The sequence below is a fragment of the Pseudonaja textilis genome, chromosome 3 (genome assembly GCF_049901715.1).
Source record: "Pseudonaja textilis isolate UNSWEBS1 chromosome 3, rPseTex1.2, whole genome shotgun sequence".
NCBI lineage: Eukaryota > Metazoa > Chordata > Lepidosauria > Squamata > Elapidae > Pseudonaja > Pseudonaja textilis.
The window spans coordinates 109,475,906-109,490,052 of record NC_141992.1 but is presented as its reverse complement, the minus strand read 5'-3'; the positions used below and the strand labels follow the sequence as shown (position 1 = coordinate 109,490,052).

At 39.8% G+C, this 14,147-nt stretch overlaps 1 protein-coding gene across 1 annotated transcript in view; it reads left to right on the top strand.

Moving 5' to 3' along the window:
- The first annotated feature begins 2,657 nt into the window (after nucleotides 1-2,657).
- ANKHD1 (ankyrin repeat and KH domain containing 1) overlaps nucleotides 2,658-14,147 on the top strand; it is a 100,081-nt gene continuing 88,591 nt past the window's right edge. The window contains exons 1-2 of the mRNA XM_087930390.1: nucleotides 2,658-2,663; nucleotides 7,227-7,380. Coding sequence (XP_087786516.1) covers nucleotides 2,658-2,663; nucleotides 7,227-7,380 — 160 coding nt within the window. The remainder of the gene's footprint in view (nucleotides 2,664-7,226; nucleotides 7,381-14,147) is intronic.

The following is a 14,147-nucleotide window of genomic DNA, read 5'->3' as shown; positions in this document are numbered from 1 at the left end:
TTGTACAACCGCCTCCTTTTGTAAGGGACCTTTGTCTAACTTCAGCCGGTGGAATTACCAGCCCTTCTAGAACTGGGAGATGCTGGAGATACGTATGTAGGTGGATTGTTATAGTTGGATCTGCATGGTAATTTTTCAGTGATGCTAAAAAGTTACAATTGGTGGCCGAATGGAACAGGCAAACTCCCAATGGACAAACCCCTCCATTACAGATTAAACAAATTTAATGGATGAATTGATTTTTTTTTTTTTTTTGCAAGGAAAAATGTAAGGTTTTAACATTTCAAGAAATCTTTATTTTTCTACTTTTTCTGAGTGGCTGAAATTGTACCGTTATTTCTCTTTGGAAACAAATGTGTTTAAAATATATAATTTGATAGCACTGAAGGAAACCTGAATATTAGTTACGCATTTGTATTTTTAATACAGGTAGTCCTTGATTTACAACATAATTGACCCCAAAATTTCTGTTGTTAAGTGAGACATTAGTTAAGTGAGTTTTGTCCCATTCTATGATCTTTTGCCATAGTTAATGTGAATCACTGCAGTTGATAAGTTAGTAATCTGGTTGTTAAGTGAATCTAGCTTTCCCAGTGGACTTTGCTTCTCAAAAGGTCACAAAAGGGATCACATGATCTTGGAACACAGCAACAGTCATAGCAATAGCAGTTAGACTTACTCACAGTGCTTTACAGCCCTCTCTCAGGTGGTTTACAGAGTTAGCATATTGCCCCCAACAATCTGGGTCCTCATTTTACTGACCTTGGAAGGCTAAGACAACCTTGAGCCTGGTGAGATCGATCTGCCAAACTACTGGCAGCTGGTCAATCAGCAGAAGTAGCCTGCAGTGCTGCACTCTAACCACTGTGCCACTGCAGTTCATCTTTACATAGCCATAAATATGAACCACTTGCCAAGTTTCTGAATGTTAATCAGGCAATCATGAGGATGGTGCAAAGGTCATAACTGTGAAGAATGGTAAGTCACATTTTTCAATGCTGTTGTAATTTGAATGGTCACTAAATGAAGTGTTATAAGTCAAGGACTATCTGTTGCTGTTTTAAGTAGTACAGGTAATTCTCAGCTTATCACAGTTGGGACTAGAATTTCTATCATGAGGTGATGCAGTCAAATGCCACACACGGATGCATCACTTAGTGATCACAATCCCTTGTCTAAGTTTCATCTTCCAACTCACACACATCTCTTACACCATCTCTGCCTTTTTTTCCCACCCTGCCTTGCAGGGTGATATGCAGCTCTAGCCCAGTCCCAGCAGCAATTGCCTTGCAATTCTGCACTCTAAGCCCCCAGCCATCCTCAGCTGACCTTTGGCATCTTCTTTCTTCTGCTGCTGACCATGCTGGACTGGCTGCTGGGCCCGGACTGGGCTTGGCTTTGGCTGAGAAAAATAGCAGCTCCTATGCAAAGAGCTTCAGGTTCCAAAAACAAACCTCAAGCAGTCCTTTTACAAAGAACAAAGGCAGGACTGGAGCAACTTGACTCAACATTTATGACGGTTGAGGTGCCCTAGAGTTATGTGATTACCTTTTGCAACCTTCTGACAAACAAAAGTCAATTGGGAAGTCAGGTTCATTTAACAACCATGTTATTAACTGAATAACTCTAGTTATTCAGTTAATAACTGTCTCACTTAGCAATATAAATTTTGGGCTTGATTGTGATCATAAGTCAAGGACTACCTGTATTCTATCTGAAATTTCATGCTTCAGTAATATATTGTCTGGAAAAATAAAATTCTTAAGTGAGAGATGAGATAGGATATTTTAGTTATATATCTCCCAGTTTTTATTATGTGTTAGAAACAATTTTGTATGTTCTTTTTCTTTAAATAGGTTGAATCATTTATTTTGGACCAAGAAGATCTGGATAACCCAGTGCTTAAAACAACATCTGAGATATTTTTATCAAGCGCTGCTGAAGGGAGCAGATCTACTTGACAGTGGATCCAGAAACACAAGCAAGATTAGAAGCTTTATTGGAAGCAGCGGGTAAGTTTTAAAAAATTTTAAAAATTGCTAATACTTACAATGTAACTACTTGAAATTAAAGCTAGGAAGAGAAATTGAATTTCTGTAATTAAGCATTTTTTTCAAAGAAGTGTTTTAAGGAACACAAGAAGTAGGAACAACTAACTTTTAAAATAGATTTTCCTAAAAAAGAAAGATATATGTGATGGCGGGCATGGCACAAAGGCAACACAATCAAATAAGCAAGAAGAGTCCCTTTAATACCTCCAACTTTACCCCCAATGTCCAGGTTACCTTCGGTTGGAAAAAAACTCTCCCCCAAAACAGTCTTTAAGTGGAGGAAATTGATCCAAAACAAAGTACATACAAACTCTAAATAAAAAATCCATACAAACCATGCTGCAGCAATGAACTTGACAGGGCAGGACAAGGAATTGCAGACTTGAAAGGTCAACAAAACACACACAGTTGGGAAGATGCCAGGAACCCAGATAAGCCCTCACAATCAAATAACTCACAATTTGCTTCCAACAACTTTGCTGTGCTTAGCTTCCCTTTTTAAACACTGTGTTCCCAGCTGCAGCTAATGAAGGGAACTTAGGGCCCTTTCTTCCCCATAATCCACACCGTTGTTCTCTTCTCAGTCCCTCCTTGCATGCCCTAGGGATGAAGGTGAGGGTGGTCGAGTCTTCCTCTCGAATTCCCTCTGCCTTGTTCCCACCTCTCCCCTGCTCCGCCCAGCCAGACTTTGCTCCTTCCCCAGTTTCTTCCACAGCCAATGGAGACACACTCCCACTCCCTGTCAGCTGCTCGGCCTCCCACTCGGAATCAGATTCCGACAGGGCATGACAATATGGCTATCTCAATTAAAATGCAGATAGCATATTTGAAATAGTGGAAAATTCTAGACCATAAAAAAGAGACATTTAAGTAATCCAATAGTATTCTTTCTCAGTGCAAGGAAACATTGACCAGTGGCTGTTCTGCAACTGGTTGAAAATATCTAGTGAAAGGAAGCTCATTACTTCTCCTTATAACTGCTTCTACTATTGAATTCCTAAAACTTCTGGCAACCTTTCTAAGATTTGATTAGAAAATACCTTTCTGTAACTTAAAAACCGTAAGTCTATAAAGCAGCAGAAAGAGACAAGAAAGGTTTAAATGCAGAGACACTTTTTAGATAGGCAAATGGCATTTTCTGAGCTTCCAATAATATATGAAATAGGTATTACAAAAACAAAATGCTGGATTAATAGTCTAGAGTTCTTTTTGTTATAAGATCTTCATCTTTCACTTCTTAACCTGTAGTAATATAAAGATATATTAATTCAAAGATTCACACTAGAGCTTTCATGTATAAGGCATGTTGTAGCAATAGTTTGCAATTGTCATCCAGGGTCTTTTTTCAAGGGGAGCCTCATGTAAAGTGTTTATAGAAATGGAATGATGAAATGCCATTTAAAGATGAAGTTTTATTCAGCCAGTGTGAGATAATATTTTTTATTTTAGAATGTATATTAATGAAGAATGATCATAAACCTAATTGTTAAAAATATGCTGCTGATCTTGATCCTATAATTGTATGCTTTAACTCAATTCCTCTTCTCCCAATTTTTCATAATACTTGTTTTCTATTTTGATGTTTCATATTTTCCTTATTTGTTCAATTACAAAAGCCAAAATATTTTTAAAATTCCACAGAATAGTACAGTGTTCTTTATTGTACATTAACTATTTTGTTTCCACAAAATAAGATTATTTTTTCCAATTCAAAATATGCTTACTTGACAAAAAAACATTACTTCATTAAATTGGTCTTTTGTGTAAGCTTAATATAGAATGATTTTGCATAAGTTGTCTTAAATTTTTACTGTAAAAACTGGTCTAAGCTTATCTTTATATAATTAATCTGAATGATGTAAATAACCAGATAAAATTATTTTATATGCTGTTATAAACGATGCATGCTTTGTTCAAGTAATAACATTAAAATTCACTAAGAGTGAGTGAGAAGCTTCAATGGAAAAAAGAAGTGATAATGGTGGTGGTCGTGTATGGCAAAGTTTGGCCTTAAACAGTAATGATAAAGAGTAGCAAAGTATGTGGTATTGTTTCTGCAGATTTCTTCCTTATAGCCCTTTACAGATAACCCAGACTCTTTGTAGATATACTCATTTATGTTCACTCAACAGATACGATCACTTACAACTGCTCAGCATTAGATATCAATTGGGCATAACTAGAAGTTTATAGAGTGGCATATTGAAATCTCAGGATTCTTCTGAGCTTGTAGAACTTGCTATGGCTAGGATTGGTATAGTTAGCTGGATATGAGAAGTATTTAATGCCTCTCTGAGGTACAGTGATTTTATATTAGTGTTGAAAGACATTTTAATGAGATCATCTCTTGAGCTAACCAGACTGGACAATTTCTGCCTAGTCTTGAATCTCTTGTTTTTGAGGTAAGTTGTAAGGTGTGGTGGAGAGTTAATTATCAGACTCTTGCAACTACCCTGAACTGAAAAGTGATTCCTTCCTAGCATGATTATTGCAGAATTGTTTTTAGTAATATTTACTGAAAAGAAAGATGTGGTTCAGAAATTCCAGTCACTAAATGAACAATTTCTCATTTAAAGCTAGTATACCTCCACATTTGGAGCAGAGAAATATGATGTTTAAAAACACCTTCCTTTGTTCCGGCAAGGGACAAGTCTTTAATTTGCACCTGGCTGTTTTTCATAACAAGTCTCATGACTGGTTTAATACCTATAGCATCTTATCCCTCAAGCTTTCTTCCTCTCCATCTTAGGGTCTGGAAAGTCTGTATTTCCACACTCCAGGAAAAAATTACAGTTGAACCATAACATCAATTGCAAATAATCATTAGAGGAAATTGATAATCTAAATGGATGGTGAGAGTATGGTTTGACTAGATTATTCAATTCTGTTTGATGCCATCAACCATTATGACCTTCTGACAGTTTTGGGGGTTGGAAACACTGTTTCTGAGGAAGGGCCTCACTTGTATCTTAGTGGCCAACTATCAGATGGTAGTAATGGAGGAAAAGCAATTGAACTTGTGTTTCCTGTATCACATGCATTAAAGCACTGGGACAGGAGATCCCTGTTAGGCATTCTCAGATATACCAAGTAAAGAAGATGACCTTGATGGAAATACGCAGGAATTGCTGCCTAGGAACAAAACTAGAGCACTCTCTAAACCAGATAACATATGGAAGAGGCTCAGACAGATGCTACCCTAATTCATTGAACTGTATTGATGTCAGCCCCATTAAATGGGTCAGATTGCAAATTCAGCTCCACCATTGCAAGTACATTTATTGAAATTAATTATTATAACAGACTCTTAGAAATCTGTAAGAGTGTCTGATTGTACAACCGCCTCCTTTTGTAAGGGACCTTTGTCTAACTTCAGCCGGTGGAATTATAGCCCTTCTAGAACTGGGAGATGCTGGAGATACGTATGTAGGTGGATTGTTATAGTTGGATCTGTATGGTAATTTGTTCAGTGATGCTAAAAAGTTACAATTGGTATCGAATGGAACAGGCAAACTCCCAATGGACAAACCCCTCCATTACAGATTAAACAAATTTAATGGATGAATTGATTTTTTTTTTTTGCAAGGAAAAATGTAAGGTTTTAACATTTCAAGAAATCTTTATTTTTCTACTTTTTCTGAGTGGCTGAAATTGTACCGTTATTTCTCTTTGGAAACAAATGTGTTTAAAATATATAATTTGATAGCACTGAAGGAAACCTGAATATTAGTTACGCATTTGTATTTTTAATACAGGTAGTCCTTGATTTACAACATAATTGACCCCAAAATTTCTGTTGTTAAGTGAGACATTAGTTAAGTGAGTTTTGTCCCATTCTATGATCTTTTTTGCCATAGTTAATGTGAATCACTGCAGTTGATAAGTTAGTAATCTGGTTGTTAAGTGAATCTAGCTTTCCCATTGACTTTGCTTCTCAAAAGGTCACAAAAGGGGATCACATGATCTTGGAACACAGCAACAGTCATAGCAATAGCAGTTAGACTTACTCACAGTGCTTTACAGCCCTCTCTAGGTGGTTTACAGAGTTAGCATATTGCCCCCAACAATCTGGGTCCTCATTTTACTGACCTTGGAAGGCTAAGACAACCTTGAGCCTGGTGAGATTCGATCTGCCAAACTACTGGCAGCTGGTCAATCAGCAGAAGTAGCCTGCAGTGCTGCACTCTAACCACTGTGCCACTGCAGTTCATCTTACATAGGCCATAAATATGAACCACTTGCCAAGTTTCTGAATGTTAATCAGGCAATCATGAGGATGGTGCAAAGGTCATAACTGTGAAGAATGGTAAGTCACATTTTTCAATGCTGTTGTAATTTTGAATGGTCACTAAATGAAGTGTTATAAGTCAAGGACTATCTGTTGCTGTTTTAAGTAGTACAGGTAATTCTCAGCTTATCACAGTTGGGACTAGAATTTCTATCATGAGGTGATGCAGTCAAATGCCACACGGATGCATCACTTAGTGATCACAATCCCTTGTCTAAGCCATCTTCCAACTCACACATCTCTTACCATCTCTGCCTTTTTGTTCCCTGCACCCTGCCTTGCAGGGTGATATGCAGCTCTAGCCCAGTCCCAGCAGCAATTGCCCTTGCAATTCTGCACTCTAAGCCCCCAGCCATCCTCAGCTGACCTTTGGCATCTTCTTTCTTCTGCTGCTGACCATGCTGGACTGGCTGCTGGGCCCGGACTGGGCTTGGCTTTGGCTGAGAAAAATAGCAGCTCCTATGCAAAGAGCTTCAGGTTCCAAAAACAAACCTCAAGCAGTCCTTTTACAAAGAACAAAGGCAGGACTGAGCAACTTGACTCACATTTATGACGGTTGAGGTGCCCTAGAGTTATGTGATTACCTTTTGCAACCTTCTGACAAACAAAAGTCAATTGGGAAGTCGGGTTCATTTAACAACCATGTTATTAACTGAATAACTCTAGTTATTCAGTTAATAACTGTCTCACTTAGCAATATAAATTTTGGGCTTGATTGTGATCATAAGTCAAGGACTACCTGTATTCTATCTGAAATTTCATGCTTCAGTAATATATTGTCTGGAAAAATAAAATTCTTATGAGAGATGAGATAGGATATTTTAGTTATATATCTCCCAGTTTTATTATGTGTTAGAAACAATTTTATGTTCTTTTTCTTTAAATAGGTTGAATCATTTATTTTGGACCAAGAAGATCTGGATAACCCAGTGCTTAAAACAACATCTGAGATATTTTTATCAAGCGCTGCTGAAGGAGCAGATCTACGGACAGTGGATCCAGAAACACAAGCAAGATTAGAAGCTTTATTGGAAGCAGCGGGTAAGTTTTTAAAAATTTTTAAAAATTGCTAATACTTAGCAATGTAACTACTTGAAATTAAAGCTAGGAAGAGAAATTGAATTTCTGTAATTAAGCATTTTTTTCAAAGAAGTGTTTTTAAGGAACACAAGAAGTAGGAACAACTAACTTTTAAAATAGATTTTCCTAAAAAAGAAGATATATGTGATGACGCGGGGCATGGCACAAAGGCAACACAATCAAATAAGCAAGAAGAGTCCCTTTAATACCTCCAACTTTACCCCCAATGTCCAGGTTACCTTCGGTTGGAAAAAAAACTCTCCCCAAAACAGTCTTTAAGTGGAGGAAATTCAGTCCGAAAACAAAGTACATACAAACTCTAAATAAAAATCCATACAAACCATGCTGCAGCAATGAACTTGACAGGGCAGGACAAGGAATTGCAGACTTGAAAGGTCAACAAAACACACACAGTTGGGAAGATGCCAGGAACCCAGATAAGCCTCGACAATAACAAATAACTCACAATTTGCTTCCAACAACTTTGCTGTGCGTAGCTTCCCTTTTTAAACACTGTGTTCCCAGCTGCAGCTAATGAAGGGAATCAGGGCCCTTTCTTCCCCCATAATCCACACCGTTGCTCCCTTCTCCGTTCCTCCTTGCATGCCCTAGGATGAAGAGGGGGTGGTCGAGTCTTCCTCTGAATTCCCTCTGCCTTGTTCTACCTCTCCCCTGCTCCGCCCAGCCAGACTTTGCCCTTCCCCAGTTTCTTCCACAGCCAATGGAGACACACTCCCACTCCCTGTCAGCTGCTCGGCCTCCCACTCGGAATCAGATTCCGACAGGGCATGACAATATGGCTATCTCAATTAAAATGCAGATAGCATATTTGAAATAGTGGAAAATTCTAGGACCATAAAAGAGACATTTAAGTAATCCAATAGTATTCTTTTCTCAGTGCAAGGAAACATTGACCAGTGGCTGTTCTGCAACTGGTTGAAAATATCTAGTGAAAGGAAGCTCATTACTTCTCCTTATAACTGCTTCTACTATTGAATTCTAAAAACTTCTGGCAACCTTTCTAAGATTTGATTAGAAAATACCTTTCTATAACTTAAAAACCGTAAGTCTATAAAGCAGCAGAAAGAGACAAGAAAGGTTTATTTGGGGAATGCAGAGACATGACTCAAATATGGTGAGAAGGGGGAAGGTGAGCTCTGCCTCTTTGCAGTGTTTGAGATGTGTTTGTGTGTCCCCAAAAGAAGCCTTCCTCTTCCAGTGCTTTGAAAAAGGGGAAGAGGGAGTCAAACACACATCTCAACATAGCAATAAGGAGAAAGGAAAAAATTGGGGGTTGTTGAGTGAAATGGTTCACTTAACAACCACCACAACTTACATCTTAATAGGCAGGTCCATTATGGTCATAAATCAAGGACTAACTATTGATTTGTTAATTTGAGCAATGGTGCACAGTGGTTAGAGTGCAGTACTGCAGGCTATTTCTGCTGCCTGCCAGCTGCCTGTAATTTGGCAGTTCAAATCTCACCAGGCTCAAGGTTGACCGAGCCCTCCATCCTTCTGAGGTGGATAAAATGAGGGCCCAAATAGTTGGGGGCAATATGCTGACTTTGTAAACTGCTTAGAGATGGCTTTAAAGCACTGTAAAGCGGTATTTAAGTCTAAGTGCTATTGCTATTTTTCAAAACCTTTAAAAATGTAGGTTTTATCACCCTCTTTATTTAGCAAAATGAAGAGACAAATTTGTTAGGTTAGTTGTAAGCTGTTAGTTAGTCTGCCAGATACAGTTAGAGCAAACTACTGTCCTACCACTTGTTAATGTTTCTGTTGTGTTTGGATAAGTGCTGGCTACAAAAATTGTCACTCAGATTTGTAGCAGGAAAAAAGTGCTCGATCTTTGATACTACAGGTAGTCCTCGAGTCATGAATGTAATGGAGCCTGCCCATTCCATTCATAACCCGAGGATTCATGGGAATGAATCTTGTACCTTGAACAGGATCACTCCCTCCTTTCGCCCACACATTCAGTAATCAAATGTGTGGCTCATTAAGTGCACATGAGGTATTGGGGTGGGGGAGGCCATGGGGGCCTAGTGATGGAACAGGCCATCTACTTCAGACCACCCAAGGCCTCCCCGACCCACAGATACCATATTTTTCAGAGTATAAGATACCCCGAAGTATAAAATGCTCCTAGCTTTTGGGGAGGAAAACAAGAAAAAAAATCTGCCTCTGCCTCCCACCAATTTGCCTCCTTAGAGCAAACAGCCAGGTCAGCTTCAGCACAGCCTGATTAGCACAAGCAACTGATTGTTGGTTAGATTGGCCTCCCAATGATCAGCTGTTTCAGGCTGCAGGGATCGCCTATTGCCGCCTCTGCGCACCCCATTTTTGGCCTCCACATCCCATTTCAGCCTCTGTGTGTCCCATTTTCGGCCTCCACATGCCCCATTTTCTGCCCGTTTCAATCCCTCTTGCCCGGACCAGACCAAAAATGGGGCATGCAGAGGCTGAAAACGGGGCATGCGGAGGCGGCAATAGGTGATGGCAATCCATGCAGCCTGGAACCGCTGCTAATTGGCAGGCCGATCCAACCGAAATCAACTGTTTGTGCTAATGAAGCTGACCAAGATGTTTGCTGCAAGGAGGCAAATTGCTGGGAGGCAGAGGCCGAAGTTGGGGCTGGTGGATGGGCAGAGCTTCAGCAACATTCACTGTATCAGACGCGCAGACATTTCCACCCACTTTGGGGGGGGGGGGAGTGCGTCTTATACACCAAAAAATATGGTACCTCATTCTCCCTACCCTCCTTTTTCATCAGCAAAGGGCTTGACGAGGCCTCAGGTGATGAAAAAGGAGGCTTGGAAGTACATGTGCAGCCTTCTGGGTCTCCTTTCTCACCAGTGATCCATTTGACGAGGCTTCTGGTGTTGAAAAAGGAGCCCCAGAAGGCCGCATCTGGCCCTCCATGCGTTCTTTCTTGTTGCCAAAGCGCTTGAGGATTGCATCCCTTTGGACTTCAGCAGCCCTTTTCAGAAAGCCTTTGCCTATAGGAACAGAGTTTCAGAGGAACACGCCCATTCCTCTCAAGGTCCACTGGTGCCAACAAAATCTTTTTGCAAAGAGTTGTCAAAGCCTACAGGAACACAATCTCCCTGTAGGCTTTGGCAAGGAAACGACAAATGGAGGGAAGGCCTGAAGAATTGGAGCCTTCCATCCATTTCCAAACATCCAGACCTCAATTTGAAGAGAACAGAGGCCTAAAGTGCGAGATCACATGAGATGAGCAGCATGAGATCTCGTGCTACTGATCTCGCATGATCTAGCGGTACGTTAGGCCTCTGTTCTTTGCAGATGCACTGAAAGCCTGAAGAATGAAGCAGGCAAAGGAAGTTTGACAGAGACATAGGTAAGTAAGTCTCCACAGGGAAAGTCCTTGTGAAGACCCGGCCGGGAGGGAGGAAATAGGCAGAACAAAAGAGCCTCTGCGGTCATTCGTAAGGGTGAAAAACTGCCGTACTGCTGTGATATTCATAATTTTGGGACTTGTTCATAAACTCTAGGGGCTGTTAATCATGTAACTTCGAACCTTCCCTAAGGGCACACTCATAATCTAGGGATTACCTGTAGTATTTATTGGCAAATTGGACATTAGTAATTGGTGAAGTTTGAAATATGGAAAATAGGGGACTGATTAAAAAGACAGAAATAGCACAAGGAAACAATTGTTTAGCTTCATCCATAAAATATATAATGAAAAATGGAGGTATTGGATTTGTTCATATTGCAGAGGAGGAATTGGAAAGTTTCCCCTCCATCACGGAAGATTTTTAAGACTAAATTGGACAACCATTTGTCTGTAATGGTATAGTCTCCTGCTTGAGAAAGGGGCTGGGTTAGAAGACCGCCAAGCTCCCTTTCCAATTCTTTTACTCTTTATTTTATTTATGCTGTCATAAAGTCTGGTGTCACCACTTAGTGACAATACTGACAATTCTATTAGAAAAATATAACATAAAATTAACATAGTCATCAAATCAGAAGTTGTGATTATGTGAGTTCTTTGCTTAAAGATGGTAACAGGGAATCATCAGAATTGTCACTAAGTGGTGCCGTCTCATGACATCACACTTTATGACAGCATTCATTAGTAATAGAAATTCTAATTATTAAAAGTGTACTACCTGTACAGTACATCTTTCTTAATATGTTAACTATTCGTATAGAGCAGGGGTCGCCAACCTTTTGGACCTCAGGAACCACCAAACTCATAATTTTAAATCCTGTGGACCAGAGACCCTGGGAAAATCCCAAAAAAAGTCTGCAGGAAAATTCCCCACCCCGTTTTCCTACCGATCGATCATTATTGGGATCGCAGGATACTGTCTCCAGCTCTGTTCTCAGGTGGAAAGAGACTTGGCTTCATGCCAAAAGTCCCTCAAATTCCACCCAAAATGAGTCTTTGTGAGATTTGTTGCGCTGGCGCAGCCTCTTGGAACAGGATGGCTTGTAGGGTCCCAAAGACTCATTTCTGGCAGAGTTTGGGGGAGAGAAAGAAAGACTTTGGCTGCTTTCCTTGCGTGTGGCCAAAAGCAGAAGAAGAAAGAAGCGGAAAGAAGCAGCCCGGTGGTTAGGCACGTGGGGCAAGTTCTCCCCTCTTCCCATACCCACCTCCTCTCACTACCTCATGGTGTTCGCAATGCAAGTGACACAAGCCTTGTGTTCCCAGGAGCCATGTGGGCGGCGCAGCCTTGTGTCCCCGCACAGCCTGTATTAATTGCTTTGGGAGTGCTTTGGGGTGACATTTCTCTGCAGACCACCAAAATTTTCTCGCGGACCACCAGTGGTCCCTGGTTGGCGACCACTGATATAGAGCAGCAGCCCCCAACATTTTAAATGGGCATCGGACTGGTTGTGTGGAGACAGTTTTTTCCATGGATCGGAAGGGGTGTGATTTCATATGCTGTTTACATCCTGTGAATGGAGCTTCGCTTGTTTGCATGGCCCAGTTTCTGGCATACAGCAGACCGGTGCCAGTCCACACACAGCAGACCGGTGCCAGTCCACACACAGGGTGGGGATCCATGGTATAGAGCAGGCGGACTTCTGGCTGGGGAATTCTGGGAGTTGAAGTCCTCCAGGCTTAAAACTGCCAAGGTTGGAGACCTCTGGTATAGAGTATTCATTTTCATTTATGGTTGTCATGCTTTAATTATATCAGAAGTGTACTTTTGAAGTGTTATTTACACGAGCTGCCTTTTCTAAAAACTAATGAAGAATTGAGGAATTTGTTGTTCTCCTGATGCTGCTGAATTTCCCCTCCCAATATTCAGAATTAACCTTACTAATAGGAACTGCAGAGAATTGTAGTTCAATAACATCCAGAATGTCATATACAGACAATTCTAGTTTCAATTGTTTAGAATGCCATAATCTGCTTGTTGAATGGACCAACTTCTCAAGATGTGAGTCCTCTAAGAAAGCCTGCAAAAGTGAAGTGTCATTTTATAATTGGTTGTTCTTACTTTTAAGATTCTAAAAGGTTTGGGCCTGTATAAGAATGGATAAACCTTCTTAGTGCATATACCTGCATATTAAGATAAGGTGGTAAATATGAGTCACAATAATAAGAATGACAGATGGATTTTAGCAAGTAATAGGAATGTGAACCTGAAACAGATGTGGTTAACATAGTTGATTTCAGCCAATGGCAACAAGGATAGAATCTTTACCCACTGTTTTATTGGCTAGTGCACTTTTTCCAATTTCACGATTTAAATGAATGAATGAAGCAAGGTAGAATGAACATCAAATATATTGATCTAATTCAGAACATTTAAAATTGATTTTTCAAGCTTAGCACATTTTGTACAAAAAGAGACAACGCAATAATGCAGACCTCTCAGATATTTTCTATGTAATTGGGATTTCTTCCAAATTTGATAGGCAAGTTGTAGTATGGACTAGAAGGAAATGTGGGGTATTAGGATTCAGGTTAGGTTGCCATTGCTTACCAATTGGCTGAATGAGGTGCGAAATAAAAAGGATATTAACTTTGACTCCTACCATTTTATTTCATGAGCCATGCATGCATTCCTCACCATAGACTTCGACTTGCTAGAGACAGATTCTAGTTTTGATCCTAACAAGGTTTCTGTATATAAATAAATAATTGCATACTTGATATCATTGTTTGAATGTTTAAAAATATTCTTCCTCTAGGGCAACTTGAAATTTAGTACAATTCTTATAAAAATTTGGTCTGGATCCCTTGTGAGATACAAGTTCAGACATCTCAGTGATTACATAATTATTTTCCTGTGGTAGTATCTCTTGAAAAGTTCCTTTTATTATGAGATGATCTACTGCAGGGCTGTTAAACTCCCGGCCTATGTGCTGGATGCATCACGCACTGGCCATGCCCGGTTTAGCGGAGGGGAAAAAAGTCCCGATATGTCACATGCTGTGACACCCCTGATCTACTGGGACCAAGGGAAATTAAAAACACTTAATTTTTAAATAAATCTTAAAAGAAATTGTAATTGTTAAGTATAAAATAAATTTGCATTTGAAAGATGTAAAATCTATCTATATTTCACTACAGTGGAAAACTTTTAATGGTGGTACACGTATGAATGAAATAAATGTATCAATTAAGAGGGGAAAGGGATAAAGGAAAACAGCTAACATGTAGTACTGCAAAAAAAAAATGGATCCATAGTTAGTTCTCCTCAGGTTTCTGTAATTACTACATAAAATCACATTAATTT